At 37.4% G+C, this 15,525-nt stretch overlaps 1 protein-coding gene across 1 annotated transcript; it reads right to left on the reverse strand.

The window, feature by feature from the left end:
- Positions 1–6,959: 6,959 nt before the first annotated feature.
- On the reverse strand, positions 6,960–7,394 carry LOC123460271 (synaptobrevin homolog YKT6-like). Its single transcript, XM_045148406.1, has one exon. The coding sequence runs from the start codon at positions 7,392–7,394 to the stop codon at positions 6,960–6,962; it is 435 nt and encodes a 144-aa protein (XP_045004341.1).
- Positions 7,395–15,525: the final 8,131 nt, after the last annotated feature.

Here is a 15,525-nt window from a genome sequence, read left to right on the forward strand (position 1 = left end):
CCCATTAGGATCACAGCAGATTATTCAACACAAACTTTTAAAGCCAGAAGGGCTTGGAGTGATATATTCCAAGTCCTGAGAGATAACAACTGTTAACCAAGGTTACTTTATCCTACAAAGCTATCCATTCAAATAGATGGAGAAATAAGGACATTCCATGACAAAAGCAGGTTAAAGGAGTATTTGAAGACAAAACCAGCTCTACAGAAAATACTTGAAAGAATCCTCCATGCTGAAGAAAAGGAAAAGCACACATAGAAGGAACCTGGAGAAAACAAGCAATACTCAAATATTAATTAACACAAGAGAGCAAAGGTAGAATCGGAACCACACACACAAAAAAAAAAAAAAAAAAAAAAATTGCGAACATAAATACATACCTTTCAATAATATCTCTGTGGTGGTTTGATTCAGGTGTCCCCCATAAACCTAGGTGTTCTGAATGCTAGGTTCCCAGCTGATGGATATTTGGGAATTAATGCCTCCTGGAGGGAGTGTATCATTGGGGGCGGGCTTATGGGCTTTATAGCCAGTTTCCCCTTGCCAGTGTTTGGCACACCCTCCTGTTGCTGTGATCCATCTTCTGTTGGCCAGGGGGTGATGTCCACCCTCTGCTCATGCCATCGTTTTCCCCTGCCATCGTGGAGCTTCCCCTCGAGCCTGTAAGCCAAATAAACCTCTTTTTCCCAGAAGCTGCTCTTGGTTGGGTGATTTCTAACAGCAATGCGAACCGGACTGCAACAATCTCTTAATATCAGTGACCTCAATGCCCCAACCAAAAGACATAGGTTTGCAGACTGGGTTAAAAAGAAGGATCCTACATTTTGTTGTCTCCAGGAAACTCCCCTTTCTACAAAGGATAGACATTATCTTAGGGTGAAAAGTTGGAAAATGGTGTTTCAAGCAGATGGGCCTAGAAAACAACCAGGGGTTGCTATCCTAATATCTGACAAGGTAGACTTCAGTCCAACGTTAGTCAAGAAAGATAAGGAAGGTCACTTTATATTGATTAAGGGCACACTCCAACAGGAGGACATGACAATCCTAAACATATATGCACCTAACATGGGGGCTCCCAAATTCATCAAACAAACACTATTAGAACTAAGGTCGCAGATAACACCAAACACAGTGGTGGTGGGTGACTTCAACACCCCACTCTCATCAATTGACAGGTCATCCCAGGAAAAAATAAACAGAGAGGCATCTGGACTAAATGAGGTCATAGAAAGAATGGACCTAATGCTGCAGAATATACACTCTTTATGGCAGCACATGGAACATTCTCTAAAATAGACCATATATTAGGACACAAAGCAAATCTTAACAAATTCAGGAAAATTGAAATAATTCCTTGCATTCTATCTGACCACAATGGAATTAAACTACAAATCAGTAGCAAGAATAGCTATAGAGCATACACAAAATCATGGAAACTAGACAATACCCTACTAAATGATGAATGGGTCAATGAACAAATCAAGAAGGAAATCAAAAAAATTATAGAGTCAAATGATATGAGAACACAACATACCAAAATCTCTGGGACACAATGAAGGCAGCCCTAAGAGGTAAATTTATAGCCTTAAGTGTCTATATTAAGAAATTAGAAAGGTCACAAGTAAACGACCTAATGCTTCACCTTAAAGCCTTGGAAAAAGATGAACAAGGCCTAAATAATGGTACAAAACTGCCTGTATTTGCTGAAAAGAAAACTAATAAATTAAATTAAAAAAAAAAAAGTAAGTTGGTTGTAGAGAACTGGGAATTCTGTTCTAATGCTCAACACTCATTTAGTAGTTTGATTTTCTTTTGTTTTCTATTTTGAAGACATTTTACCCTACAATTAACAAAACCACAGAGACTGATTATTGATTTGATTTAGCACTCAACAGTGAAGGAAAAAGTGAAAAAAAAGAAGCAAATTTTCTAACTCATTACTATTAGTTGCAAGGTCAGAAGAAGCAGTGATTTTAGATGCACTCATTAGATTACATTTGGTGGGCTAGGTAAGATTTATTTTTCTTTTGTCCCTCTCCTACTAAGAAAAAGTCAAAATGGTAATTTAATTAAAACAGTAGTATTTTTTTTTCTCACAGAGGATAAAATCCTAAAGTAGGAATTCCATGACTAGCAAGAGCCTATGTTCAGGGGCTCAACCTTTGCGTGGCCTTGCATTGAGAGTACTCAAGCTACTTTGCCCCTGGAAGATGCCCAGAGAAGTTATCAATTTGTAACCTGGAAGACCTCCTTCAATAGCTGATACTCTGATCACTTCTTAAACTATCAACATATGATCTTTTGTTATAGCAGTCAACACAGATAAATTTGCTTGTGATGACACTGAAAGGTATTATTGTATCTTTCTCATTATTATTTTTTGTTAACCACATGTGTGAATAAACTATATATTAAATTTTCCTTTGAATACAGCTTTGTATATATCTACCATACTGGAATAAAGTGTATGAGGAGAGAGGTATTACTTACTATCTTAATTTTATAATATCAATTATAGAGTCATGTTGTTGCAGTCAGGTTTGATTTCCTGATAGTAATCAACTGACCAAAAGCAGTTTGTGGAGTAAAAGAGGTTGATTTTGCCTTATAGGCTTGATGCTACATGAAGGCAGGGAAAATGATGGCATGAGCAGAGGATGGACATCACCCCAGGGCCTACATCAGGTGGACAGTAGCAACAGCAGAGTATCCCAAACACTGGCAAGTGGGTAGTGGCTATAATACCCATACGTCCACCCCCAACAATACTCTCCCTCTAGGAGGTATTAATTCCCAAACCTCCATCAGCTGGGAACCTAGAATTCAGAATACCTAAGTTTATGGGGGACACCTGAATCAAACCACCACAGATGCTAATTAGACAGTAGAGTTTTTTTCACATAGTGATCCCTCATTAAGCTTAGACATCTTATAAGGTTTTGAACATTTGGTAAAGCTTGGAATGGGCCCCTATATATTGAATTATACTCTTTTGTTCTGTATATTTTCCTGATGATAATTACCTTGCTTGTTTATATTGAATAGGATGTTATATTTTATGTATAATATATTGATTAATTAGTATTGTTAAGGTATATGAAAGAAAGAAATTAGAGAGAATGATTGATAATAAATGGCCAAGATATCTTCTTATATATGAAAATTGACTATATCACATTTATTTATAGTTTCAGAACCATTATGATAGTGTATAAAATAAGTTGGGAATTTTAATTTAGTAAATTCTGAAATGAATAATTCAGAGAAAAATATAAATTAAGCTTTGCTTAGTTTGGAAACAAAGTAGTGTTAGTCCCTCTGTTTCAGTAAGCATTTTAATTGTCTTTCCAGTTTGTTTTGTTTGCAATTGGTATCTAGTTTTGAGAGGATTAATTATTGTGGCATGGATTTTCCTACATGCCATTTATTATCTCTACGTGTACAAAAAGTTTCTCAAGTACTCCTGGGGAGATGGCTCTGAGTGTAAAGTGCCTGCTGTGTGAGTTTGATGACCATGCATTTTGGATCAACGGCATCCACATAAGCAAATGCACTGTTGAGCAACTGTAATCCTAGCCTTCCTGCTGTGAAATGGTAGTCACACAGGACAATCCTGGATGCTAACCAGCCAAGCGTCTGGTGTAGAGAGCAACATCGGAGTTCACAGTCAGAGATTTCTGCCTCAGAGAAAGTGGAAAGCGAGAAAAAATACCTAATCTTATCTTCTCACCTCTACACATACGAACACATACTTGCACAAGAAATTCAGTCTTGTCTTATAAAATATATATATATTTTTAATTTTAATGACATCGGGGTTATATTTTATTTCTGTTAGTTATATGGAATATGGTAGTTTATTTAAACATATGCTCTTTAATTTCATCTTAAATTTCCTTCATTGTTTTTGAATAATCATTTTCAGATTTTATATGTGTTATTTGAAATGTAATGTACTTGACAAACATTTCAGAAGGTGGAATTTTCCACAATCCTATATAAAATGGTTGTATTATTAGAGCTATTATTAGAACTACTAGTCATAGTTTCTTTGTTCAGCAACTAAACATTTTAAACTCTTGTTCAGCAATTAAACATTTTATTTTCATGATACTTTCGATTTTCAATTTCTAACTCTGAAGAAAAAACTTTAGAAAACATATAAATTCAAAAGAAACTGACCAATTAATTCTCTTTTTTGTTGTTTTTATTTGTTTTGTACTCAGTGAATACAGTCAAGCTGGTACCACTTTTAGCCTCCTGACTGTCCTCCCTCCTCCACAGCAATCCTCCTTGTTGGGCGTATGGGTCGTGCACTGTGGAATTAGCCATCAGTTATTGGTAGGAGGAAATGTCTCTGTGTATCATGACCTAATATGTGGCTCTAACATTCTTTCTGTCCCCTCTACTGCAAATTTCCCTGAGCCATGTTGGGTTCATTTTAGGTCTGCTTCAGTGATGAGGTCTTCTGAGATTCTGTGTCTCTGGATACCTGGTTTGGTATGAGTTGATTGTTCTCTGTGTTGATTTCCTTCACCCTTGTGCTGGTACCACATTAACCAAAAAAAAAAGACAGAAGTCTTGCTTGTTTACCCAATTATTCTTAGTTTCAGCTGGGGCCCCTTTGAGGTAAGATGGGGTGGTTCTCTCCTAAGGATCTGCATCTATCTGAAAAAGAGAAGCAGATTCTCCAATGGAGAGTAAAGTTAGCACCAGATGAATGCGATAACCATTATTTTTTAGAGACAATTTAATAGGTGTAGGCCCTCTTTGAGCCCATGATTGGTGGCAGCTTGATAATGGAGAGCAGGATCATTTTTGGATATGGTTCTAACTTGTTTCCCAGATCCAGCTATGGGTTCTGTTCCACTGATCAGATTAGTTAGCCAAATCAAGAGCAGGTTGTTTCCCACCATGGCTGTGTGCCACAATTGCACTTGTGTGAGCATCACTTCAGGTTATTTGCTGCTAAGTAGGTTAGACCATGTGTTGCTTAGGCAGATATTGGTCATTTTCCCCCAGTCACTCATGTAGCACCTTCTGGCACTAAACACACTAACTGCCTAGGGACTGACTCTCTTCCCGCTTCCAGCCATATCACTCTATGTTACATGCCAACAGCATGTGGTGTCTTCAGCAGTAGGGTCTTACCACTAACCTTCAGTAGGTCATCAAGTGCACTGACAGAAATCTGTCTTCTTTTGGTAAGCTTTGTAGGTCTCTCTTATCAAAAGCTCATTGTGATAGATAGTTAGAGAGAGAGAGAGAGAGCACATCAGGAGAAGATTAAGGTCAGTCTTTGTTGTAACCTCTCCAGGCCCTTGTGACTCAGGTGTTCCCACTAAGTGCCTGCCTGGCAAAGATTCAACCACTTGTTCTGTCTTTTAGGATGTAGAGTTTAATGGCACCAATTCTGTTTGGGTCCAATTTTGTGTCCCCCATGCCCTCCCTCATTATCCCCTCCCTCCCCACCCACTTATTGTCTGGTCCTCTAGATGCTTGCTAGGTATGTAGGCATCTTGGGCAGAGTCAGGTTACGAGCTATAGATGAGTGAGACTATGCAGTGGTTATCTTTCTGTGATTGGTTGAGTACACTGAGAATGATCTGTTCCAGGTTCAACCATTTTTCTTCAAATTTCATTGTGTAATTTTTTTCCTTACTGCTGTGTAGAATTCCATCATGTAGATATACCACATCTTAGTTATCCCTTCATCTGATGATGGACATCTGGGTTGATGTCAGCTCTTAACTATTATGAATTGAGCAGCTAGAAACATGGTTGAGCAAATCTCTCTGAACTGAGGTGTGGAGACTTTAGGGTGCATGCCCAGTAAGGGAATAACTGGGTCTGTTGGTGACTCTATAATCAGCTGTTTTAGAAGTCTCCATATTGCTTTCCAAAGTGTTTGTACCATCTTACATTCCCACCAACAGTGGACAGGGTTTCCTATTTCTCCACATTCTTGCCAGCATTTATTTTCATTTGATTTTTAAATCCTACTAGCAAGGGCTCAACTCTTCAGGCACCAATGTAAAGCCAAATGCAAAAATCAAACCAAGTCTGCATCCATTAGTAACAGCAAGGGACCATGGCATGCCTCCAACACCTTCCCCCATTCATACAAATACATACATACATATATATACATATATATATATATATATATATATATATATATATATATAAACATATATATATATATATATATATGTATACTGTGAGAAACAGCTATATGTAAAAGTATGTAACACAGAGGTTAAGATTTGATATAGCTCTTATACCTTGTTGTCAATTAATTAAAATGTCAACATATGTACTATATCAATTCAAGCATTACCTTTTCTATGATGAATAATGCAGAAAAAAAGCTCTCATTTAGAATAGCAAAAAAAGCAAGCGATGTATCTCTAAAACTTTATTCAATTAAAGAGGGTGAAAATAAAAGGAAAATGAAATGATTTGTCAAAATAGTTTGAATAGCTGGCACTGGATAGTGTGATCAGAAACTTGCTAGCTTGTCTACCAGGAGTTATCTTAGTGGTCTTCAGTCACAGCTACAGTTCCTGATCTCTCCTGTTTTTAAATGAAAACAGGTGCTGTTAAAATTTAGAGGAATATTGTTTTTGAATTCTATTAAATTTTAAGCATATACAAATTACACAGTTCGAAATCAAATTCCCTGAGCAATTCATATTATGGAAGTCACTAATTGATCAACTAAAAGAATATTGAGGGCTGGAAAGATGGCTCTAAGGTTAAAGGCACATCTATCAAAGGCAATGTTCCTATATTTGATTCCTGAGTACCTATGTAGAGCCACATGTACCATGTCATGCATACATTTAGGGATTTTTTTACAGTAGCAAGAGGCCCTGGAACACCCATACTCTGTCTCTCTCTCTTTCTCCTAAGTAAACATATTGAAAATGTTTTTTAAAGAATGTTGATATTTTTACTCATATTATCACTTTACTCATGGGATCAGCATCTCGGGGGTTCTGGTATCTACTAAGGTAACCATCCAAAGCTGTGTACTGAATTGTAGCTGGGCATCCTACTGGCCAGTCTATCCTGTCAACCTGTTTGGAGAATTCTTCTAGTACCTTCTCCAGTAAGGTAAAGGCCACTCGGGATGGGTATTCACTGTCCGCAATGACCACACCTGCAAGACTATCATTCGGGACATAGACGTGGCACAGATACTCTTGTTCTTTGACAGAAGCTCTGCTGCCTTTCGCTGAGCGCTCCACGATCGGTTGACTCGTGCAGGTCATGAATTTCTGAACGCTGGACCTCTGGAAGAAGCTGAAGGAAGACACGTCGTAGGTGGCCTTGAGCAGCGCTGCCCTGGGCTCGCTTTTGTACAGGACGCTCAGGCTGCACAGCTGCATGGCGCCTGCAGGGCCCCGCCGCAGAGATCTGGCTGCAACATCTGTCACCCCATCGATCGCCAGGGTTGATTCGGCTGATCTGGCTGGCTAGGCGGGTGTCCCCTTCCTCCCTCACTGCTCCATGTGCGTCCCTCCCGAAGCTGTGCGCTCGGTCGAAGAGGACGAGCTTCCCCGAATAGAGGAGGACCGGTGTTCGGTCAAGGGTATACGAGTAGCTGCGCTCCCCTGCTAGAACGTCCAAACAAGCTCTCAAGAATATTTTTAAAAATTGACTTGTCTCGTGCTGGAGAGATGGCTTAGCGGTTAAGCGCTTGCCTGTGAAGCCTAAGGACCCCTGTTCGAGGCTCGGTTCCCCAGGTCCCAAGTTAGCCAGATGCACAAGGGGGCGCACGAGTCTGGAGTTCGTTTGCAGAGGCTGGAAGCCCTGGCGCGCCCATTCTCTCTCTCTCCCTCTATCTGTCTTTCTCTCTGTGTCTGTCGCTCTCAAATAAATAAATACAATTTTTTTTAAAAAATGACTTGTCTCATGAACTTAAAATGCGTCTTATTATGACATAAGTACAAAACTTGACTATTGTATCTGCCTTAATAAGAATTTCACATCAAGTCACTGAAATTTTTATGAGTACATGAAATCTATGTGTCAAAATAGAGAGACTATTTCCATATCAAAATGACAAAAGGTGATTCCTGTGCAGTTCTCTTTCACACACACTCCGCTACCCCCACAAACTGTCATGTTCTTTTCTAATCATAGTAACTACTCTCTGTCAACTAACTAGTCTTAAGCAAATCATGAGCCAACTTTGATTCACATATATGAAAATTCATTAGCCCTAATTAATTTACAATATTGTTTATGCACATAATAGGTATCAATAAATATTGGCAATATAATATTAATATTAATCATTATACTAGTACTTAAAATTGAACAAAAACTCAATATAATATACAACTATTTGAATGCCTAATTTTTTAGAAAAAAATGTCCATAATATTTGCCTAAATAGAAATTACAATACTAGTTACAAATTACAAACCTGATCTGATATTGAAAGTACTAAATATTTTCAAGTATGTGAAAAGATATAGAAAAGCTATATATCAGGCTCTGTGGGTAGCATTCAAACCCAAGGTAGCCACTCCCTTAGGTGTTCCTTTTTTGGGCTCCAGTAGGAGGAGTCCACTGTTAGGCAGAGTGTTAAGGTGGTTTTTCTGCTTCTGATTGACAATGATAGGCTTAGCTTTCTCTACTGATCATGCCTTTTCCCACGATGCACCTGAGTTTCATCACATTGCTCAATCATGCATAAGGATGAAATGGTAAAGAGGGGATGTTCATTGAAAGGTCACTCTGAGAACACAATTTATTTTACTGTGAATGCCACTGATGCTGGTTCATGCTGGACTGGTTCCCTAATTCCTGTACATATTTGAAATGCAGTTGAGGTGTTGTTACTATAGTGTGGTTTAAAAGGACCTGCTCTTTCCTTTTTTTAGAGTGAGGAACGTGTGCAGCTCCACGCTCTTGAGGGAGCGTGTTCTACCCAGGCTGCTAGATACATAGTGTGCTTTGCCCATATGTGTGTGTGTGTGTGTATATATATATATATATACACATACATACATATATATGTATGTATATATGCATATATATGTATGTGTGCATATATATATATATATATATATATATATATATATATATATATATATATATATAAATATATATATGAATGGGCATGCTAGGGCCTCCAGCCACTGCATGTGTTGCCTTATACATCTGGTTTATGTGAGTCTTAGGAAGTCAAACCTGGGTCCTTTGGCTTTGCAGACAAACACCTTAGCCACTAAGCCCTCTCTCCAGCCCTGATGACATTTTTTTGAGGTAGTGAACATTTCCAGAGTTTGGACTACTGGGAAACTTGGGTCACTATAGGAATATGCTTGATTACAATGACTGTGCACTGAAACGCATGATACCATAAATTGAAGTAAGCCCTCCTTCCTTTAAATTACTTTCTCAGATATTTTGTCACAGTAGCAGAAACCTGACTATGATAGATGGCTTAGTTTAGATTTGTTACAAGCAAATTTAACCAGAAACAAATGACTTTCAGAAGGAAAATTATAAATGTTACTAGGTGTTCAGATTTTTGTTCCAGTGATGTGTAACAGTTTCGGGTAACATCTGACAGGTGCATATTCTAGGCTTGCATATGTTGTTGCAGGGATGGTTTGTGGATTGATTACATTGGACCACTCCCATCAGGGAGTGGTAGTGCTTGGTTTTAAATGAGGTACTTATCTAAATAAGGATTTTCTTACCTATGTGTAATACCTCTGCTAAAACTGCAGCTATTTAAAACATGCAATGCCTTATCTACAGTAAAAGCATTGCTTCTGATAAAAGAACTGACCGTAGAGAAAAATGAAATGCAATAATATATCTATAATGATAGGATCCAGTAGTCTTAGTATTACTGAATAATGTCCTTGGTATATAGTTTGATAGGTCACATAAACTTCTGAAGTTAGGGCGTTAGAATATTTTTGTTTCTTTCTGTGTAAAAGGAAACAAGTTAAAAACCAATTTATGAGGGTCATATTTGGTCTATTTATAAAGTTTCTGTTTGATTCTATAGACTGCTTTTTTACATGCCTTCTAGCCTACACAATAGTATATGCAATCCACTTCATAAATATATGTATTGGGTGATTCATGATTTCAATGGGTGCTCTACAAAAGAAGTTGAAGTTTAATTGACATTATGTTTCATTTAGGTCACCTAAGTTATGAGATGTTTTGTACCCATAATCCTAGTTTCTTGGGAAGCTGAGGCAGGAGAATCTTATATGCAAGGCTTGATTTAGTTACATAGTGTATTACACAGGATGGCCTGGGTAACAGTTTCTGTTTTTCTGTCACTCAGAAAAAAAAAAAAAAAATTAAACCTTATGTTTTTCTTTTTTTTTTTTTTTTTCAACAGACACTTAATTAGCTAAGAGAAAGAGAGTGGGCAAGAAGGAAATAGGAAATGAAGAGGGTTACCAAAATTTAATTTAAAAATAAATTCTACTGCTGTTATGTTTGCTTAAGACAGTAACAAGAAGCTCAAGTGTGCTATGACAAAACATGACAGTTCATATTACGTATAACATGTTTCAAAATGCTACAGGACAAAGATGGTGAAGAATTCGTAATAAAGACACCATAAATATTTGGGCTAAATTCATAATAAAGACAGCAGAAATGTTTGGGATAAATATGCTTAACCTTATTTCAAAATTCTGGAAGATATTTGTTCTATGTATCAGCTAAGCTCTTCTTTATTATTATCTTTATGTTTATAGTCTATATTTACATTTTATTATTTTATTATTATATTTTTGTTATTTTAGTTAGTATTAGGTCTTAGGGAGTGAATATAACGTCTACATTGTTTAATTCTTATTACTCTTAAGAAAAAGAAAATGTCATTAAGGTTAAAAGTCACAGGTAAGTTGAAGATTTATTTTCCTTTGCTCACATATAGCTCCAACAAGATGTTCATAGGTTTCTACTTTTCAAAGATGTAGTGTATTTTTCATGAATTTATTAAAGAAAAGGAAATCTGATAGATACTTAGATACAGAAGTTAAGCTTATGAACCTCTTATCTTTCATTTTTGAAATATGTATACTAGTATTGTAATTGCTTTGGAATGGGTCCTCCACCTCTGTGGTGTGTGGGGGTGGGGATGCTGGGTGGAGAGAATAATTTGTGAAATTCCAAGTTTTCTCCTGCTCCGTTAGAGGCTATATGTTCTCTTAGCAACCAGAAAACAAAGCATTAACATAATTTGCTTTGCATTATATGCTTTAAAAATTAGTGTGAAGAAATACAAGAAGCAGTAACTTATTTACCAATTGATATATTTTCTCAGTGACAGAGCTGAGCTATTGGTAAAGCATTTTTATTTGCCCGCATGAAACAACAGCATGCAATACTACTCTTTCAAGTGTCAGCTGAGTTTCCTTAACATCCTTAGTAAATATTATGATTACCAGTGCATTAAATAATTGGTGGTTATTAAAAATATTCATCTAAAAACAACAAGGTTGCATTTAGTACTGCAAGAGTTAAGCTATCTTCTCAGATGAGTCATTCACCCTCACAGAATGACTTACTGGGTCTATTAACCTCTAGTAGATTACAAATGAACACACTGAACTGGCTTGCCTACTCTGAAACATATCCTAGCCTGTTCCATTTAACTGAGAAGCATGAAATGAATTTGCAAAATAATTTGTAGACTTCCAATTATCCATACTTAATCAGTAGCTATTGAGAACCTACTGTGTGAGATCAAAATAGATACATTTTAGTAAACAGTGATGTAAACTGCATCACCACAATTCTGGATACTTAAATCTGTTGGCTTACTCTATAAAGGGATTGGATGTGGCTGGGTTTGAGCCCCTGCACTGCATAAATTGGGAATTATATACCTTACCTATAATATAGTGATGGAGGTAGCAAGATCAGGAGTTTGAGGTGACCTTCAACTACATAGTAAAGGTCATCCAGAACTTCATTAGATTTGGTTTCAGAACAAAAGGACAGAGAAAGAGAGGAAGAAAGAAGGTGAAAACAGGAAATGGGTTTTTCCAAAGCACTTGTGGTGGTTTGATTCAGGTGTCCCCCATAAACTTAGGTGTTCTGAATGCTAGGTTCCCAGATGATGGAGATTTGGGAATTAACGCCTCCTGGAGGGAGTGTATTGTTGGGGGCCGGCTTATGGATATTAAAGCCAGTTTCCCCTTGCCAGTGTTTGGCACACCTCCTGTTGCTGTAGTCCACCTTATGTTGGCCAGGGAGTGATGTCCACCCTCTGCTCATGCCATCGTTTTCCCCTGCCATCATGGAGCTCCCCTCGAGCCTGTAAGCCAAAATAAATCTCTTTGGCCCAGAAGCTGCTCTTGGTTGGGTGATTTCTACCAGCAATGTGAACTGGACTGCAACAGCACTGAATCAATTTTGGTAAACATAAATTTACACACACACACACACACACACACACACACACACACACACAGTGGCCTGAAGTTTTATGCATATATTTATGGTATATTTATAATTAAGTGTATTTATAATATCCACCATTGAGTTTATGTCCACTAGGATGAAGTACTAAGTTATGCATATAATTTTATTTATGTAACATATTTAAAAATTCCGTAATATTTTCCTTTTTCATCAAATTATAGAAATAAATAAGATTTGGGACTGGAACCCATGTGTCAGTTTAGGGGCATAAATTTCCATTAGCATCCCTTGCTTCCCCTCCACAGGTGGCTAGCATTTTTGGCATTAGAGCCAGGCACTCACACATGGGTTGGGGCACAGCTACAGCAGAACTGAGATCACCCCAGCAATCCTATCCTCAAAGTAGCCCCAAGTATCTTCAAGAATGAACCCCAGCTAGCACAAAAAAGATCATTCCAAATTAAAATTAAATTTCTCTAATGACACATGTTACTTTTGCCTCTAGAATGGCACTGAATCAGTAAATGACATTAGTATAAACATGAAACTTAATATTTTTAAAGATTTTATTTACATATTTATTTATTTGAGACAGAGAGAGGGAAGGAGAGGGAGAGAGAGAGGAGAGAGAGAAAGTGAAAATGGGCATGCCAGGGTCTCTAGCCACTGGAAATGAACTCCAGATACATGTGCCACCATATGCATCTGGCTTATGTGGGACCTGGAGAATCAAACCTGGGTTCTTAGGACTCACAGGCATGCACCTTAACTGCTAAGCCATCTCTCATCTCCCCGCCTCATCTTGATGTTTTAAGTCTTTGAGTTTTCTTCCCATAATCGTAACATCTCCATTCATAAATGTATTAGCATATCATCACATTTTAATGCATTTTATAAGGATGTTCTTACATATATATCACATTTATAGATAATATTCATATTGAACATCCTATTATAAATGATACTGTTTTTAATTGTATATTCTACCTGTTCATTACTGACATATTAGAAAGTAAGCATCTTGTGGATATAAACTTCATACCTACCAACCACACTTTAATCAATTATCAGTTACAAGAGAATTTTGTGTTTATTTTTCTGATTATTTCACTATATATATATTTCTGTCACTGGTATGCAATAGATTTAAGTTTTGCTACCAAAAAGTTCACATTTCATTTTTGTGTCCTGTAATTTTGTTGTTGATGTTTTTGTTCTGTTACATTGCATGAGCTAGAATTTCATTGATGATCAGACAGTTGTAAGTGTGCCTTTGTCCTGACTTTTGTGATAAGGCTTTAAGTTCCCCAACACTACAGATGCCACCAAGATTTAGTTTAGAGTCTTTAACACTGAGGAAGTTCCACTCTATTTACAATTTAGAAATACTTTTTTTGTAATGAATGGTTGTTAAATTTTCTCAATGTTTTTGATATCTATCAATATAGTCATATGATTTTTTTAGACTGTTTAGGGAATGGATTTCATTAGTAGATTTTCAAATATTCTACCTAACTTACCATTTATGGGATAAATTCAAGTTATCTATTATGTATAGTTAGTTTATACCTTCATGAATTTGATATTGTAATGTTCTTGAGAATTTTCAGTTAATTGCTCATGAGAGTCATTGGTCTGCAATTTTATTTTCTTATATTAGTTTTTACTTGTTTTATACTAGTGTAATTCTGAATTGATAGAAAAAGAAATAATATCTCTCCTTTTACCTTAAGAAGTAAATTGTATAGAATTATTTCAGTTTCTTCCTTATATGCTTGTTAAATTTATCCATGAACCATTTTGTATCATTCTTAATTTCCAATTTTCAAAACAAACATCAAAAATTACAACCATAGTATTTCAGAAAGTCTACCCTGTGTGTGAAGGTTTAGTTGTTGTTGTTTGCTTTGCTTTTTCCTTCAACCATAGCGTGTTAAAACGTAAGATGACAATGGTACCATAAAACTCTACATCCTAAAAAGCAGACCAAATGGTTGAACCTTCACCAGCACGAGACCCTTAGAGGGAACCCCTGATTCACAAGGCCCTGGAGAGGGTATGACAAAAACTGACCTTTATCTCCTCCTGTTTGTCTCTCTCTCTCTCTCCCACTCTGTCTCTCCTTCCCCCTCTTCTTTCTATCTCTTTTATATCACCTAACTTTTTCTTCCTTCTCTTCTTGGGTGCTGACCTGTAACTCCCAATACCCCAGCAGGGGTATATCATCCACATTGAGCTTTTGATCAAAGAGACCTACAAGGTTTCCCAAAAGAAGATAGATTTCTGTCACAGCACTTGATGACCCACCATAGGTTAGTGGTAAGACCCTACTGCTGAAGACACCTTATGCTGTTGGCATTTAACATGGAGTGATGTGGCTGGAAGCTGGAAGAGAGTCAGTCCCCAGACAGTCAGTGTGTCTAGTGCCAGAAGGTGCTACATGAGTGACTGGGGAAAATGATCAATATCTGTCCAAGCAATGCATTGTCTAACCTACTTAGTAGCAAATAACCTCTTGTGATGAACACACAAGTGCAATAGTGGCATACAGCCATGGTGGGAAACCAACTGCTCTTGATTTGGCTAACTGACCCGCTCAGTGGAATGGAATCCATAGCTGGATCTGGGAAAGAAGTCAGAACCATATCCAAAAATGATCTTGCTCTCCATTATCAAGCTCCCACCAATCGTGGGCTTCAAGTGGGCCTACACCTACTAAATTCTCTCTAAAAAGTAATGGTTATCCCATTTATCTGGTGCTAACTTTACTCTCTGTTGAAGCATCTGCTTCACTTTTTCAGATAGACACAGATCCTAAGGAGAGAACCACCCCACCATATGTCTAAAGGGTCCCAGCTGAAACTAAGGATATTTGGGGAAACATGCAAGAATGCTATTTTCTTGGCAAACCGGGAACCAGCACAACAGTGAAGGAGATCGACACAGAGATCAATCAACCCCTACCAAATCAGATATCCAGAGACACAGAGGCTCCCAAGACCTCATCACTGAAACAGACCTAATATGAACCCAACATGGCTCAGGGGAATTTGAGGAAGAGTGGTAAAAAAGAATGTCAGAACCACAGGGTCAGGTCACGAT

This window comes from Jaculus jaculus, chromosome 4 (assembly GCF_020740685.1).
Source record: "Jaculus jaculus isolate mJacJac1 chromosome 4, mJacJac1.mat.Y.cur, whole genome shotgun sequence".
NCBI classification, from domain to species: Eukaryota; Metazoa; Chordata; class Mammalia; order Rodentia; family Dipodidae; genus Jaculus; species Jaculus jaculus.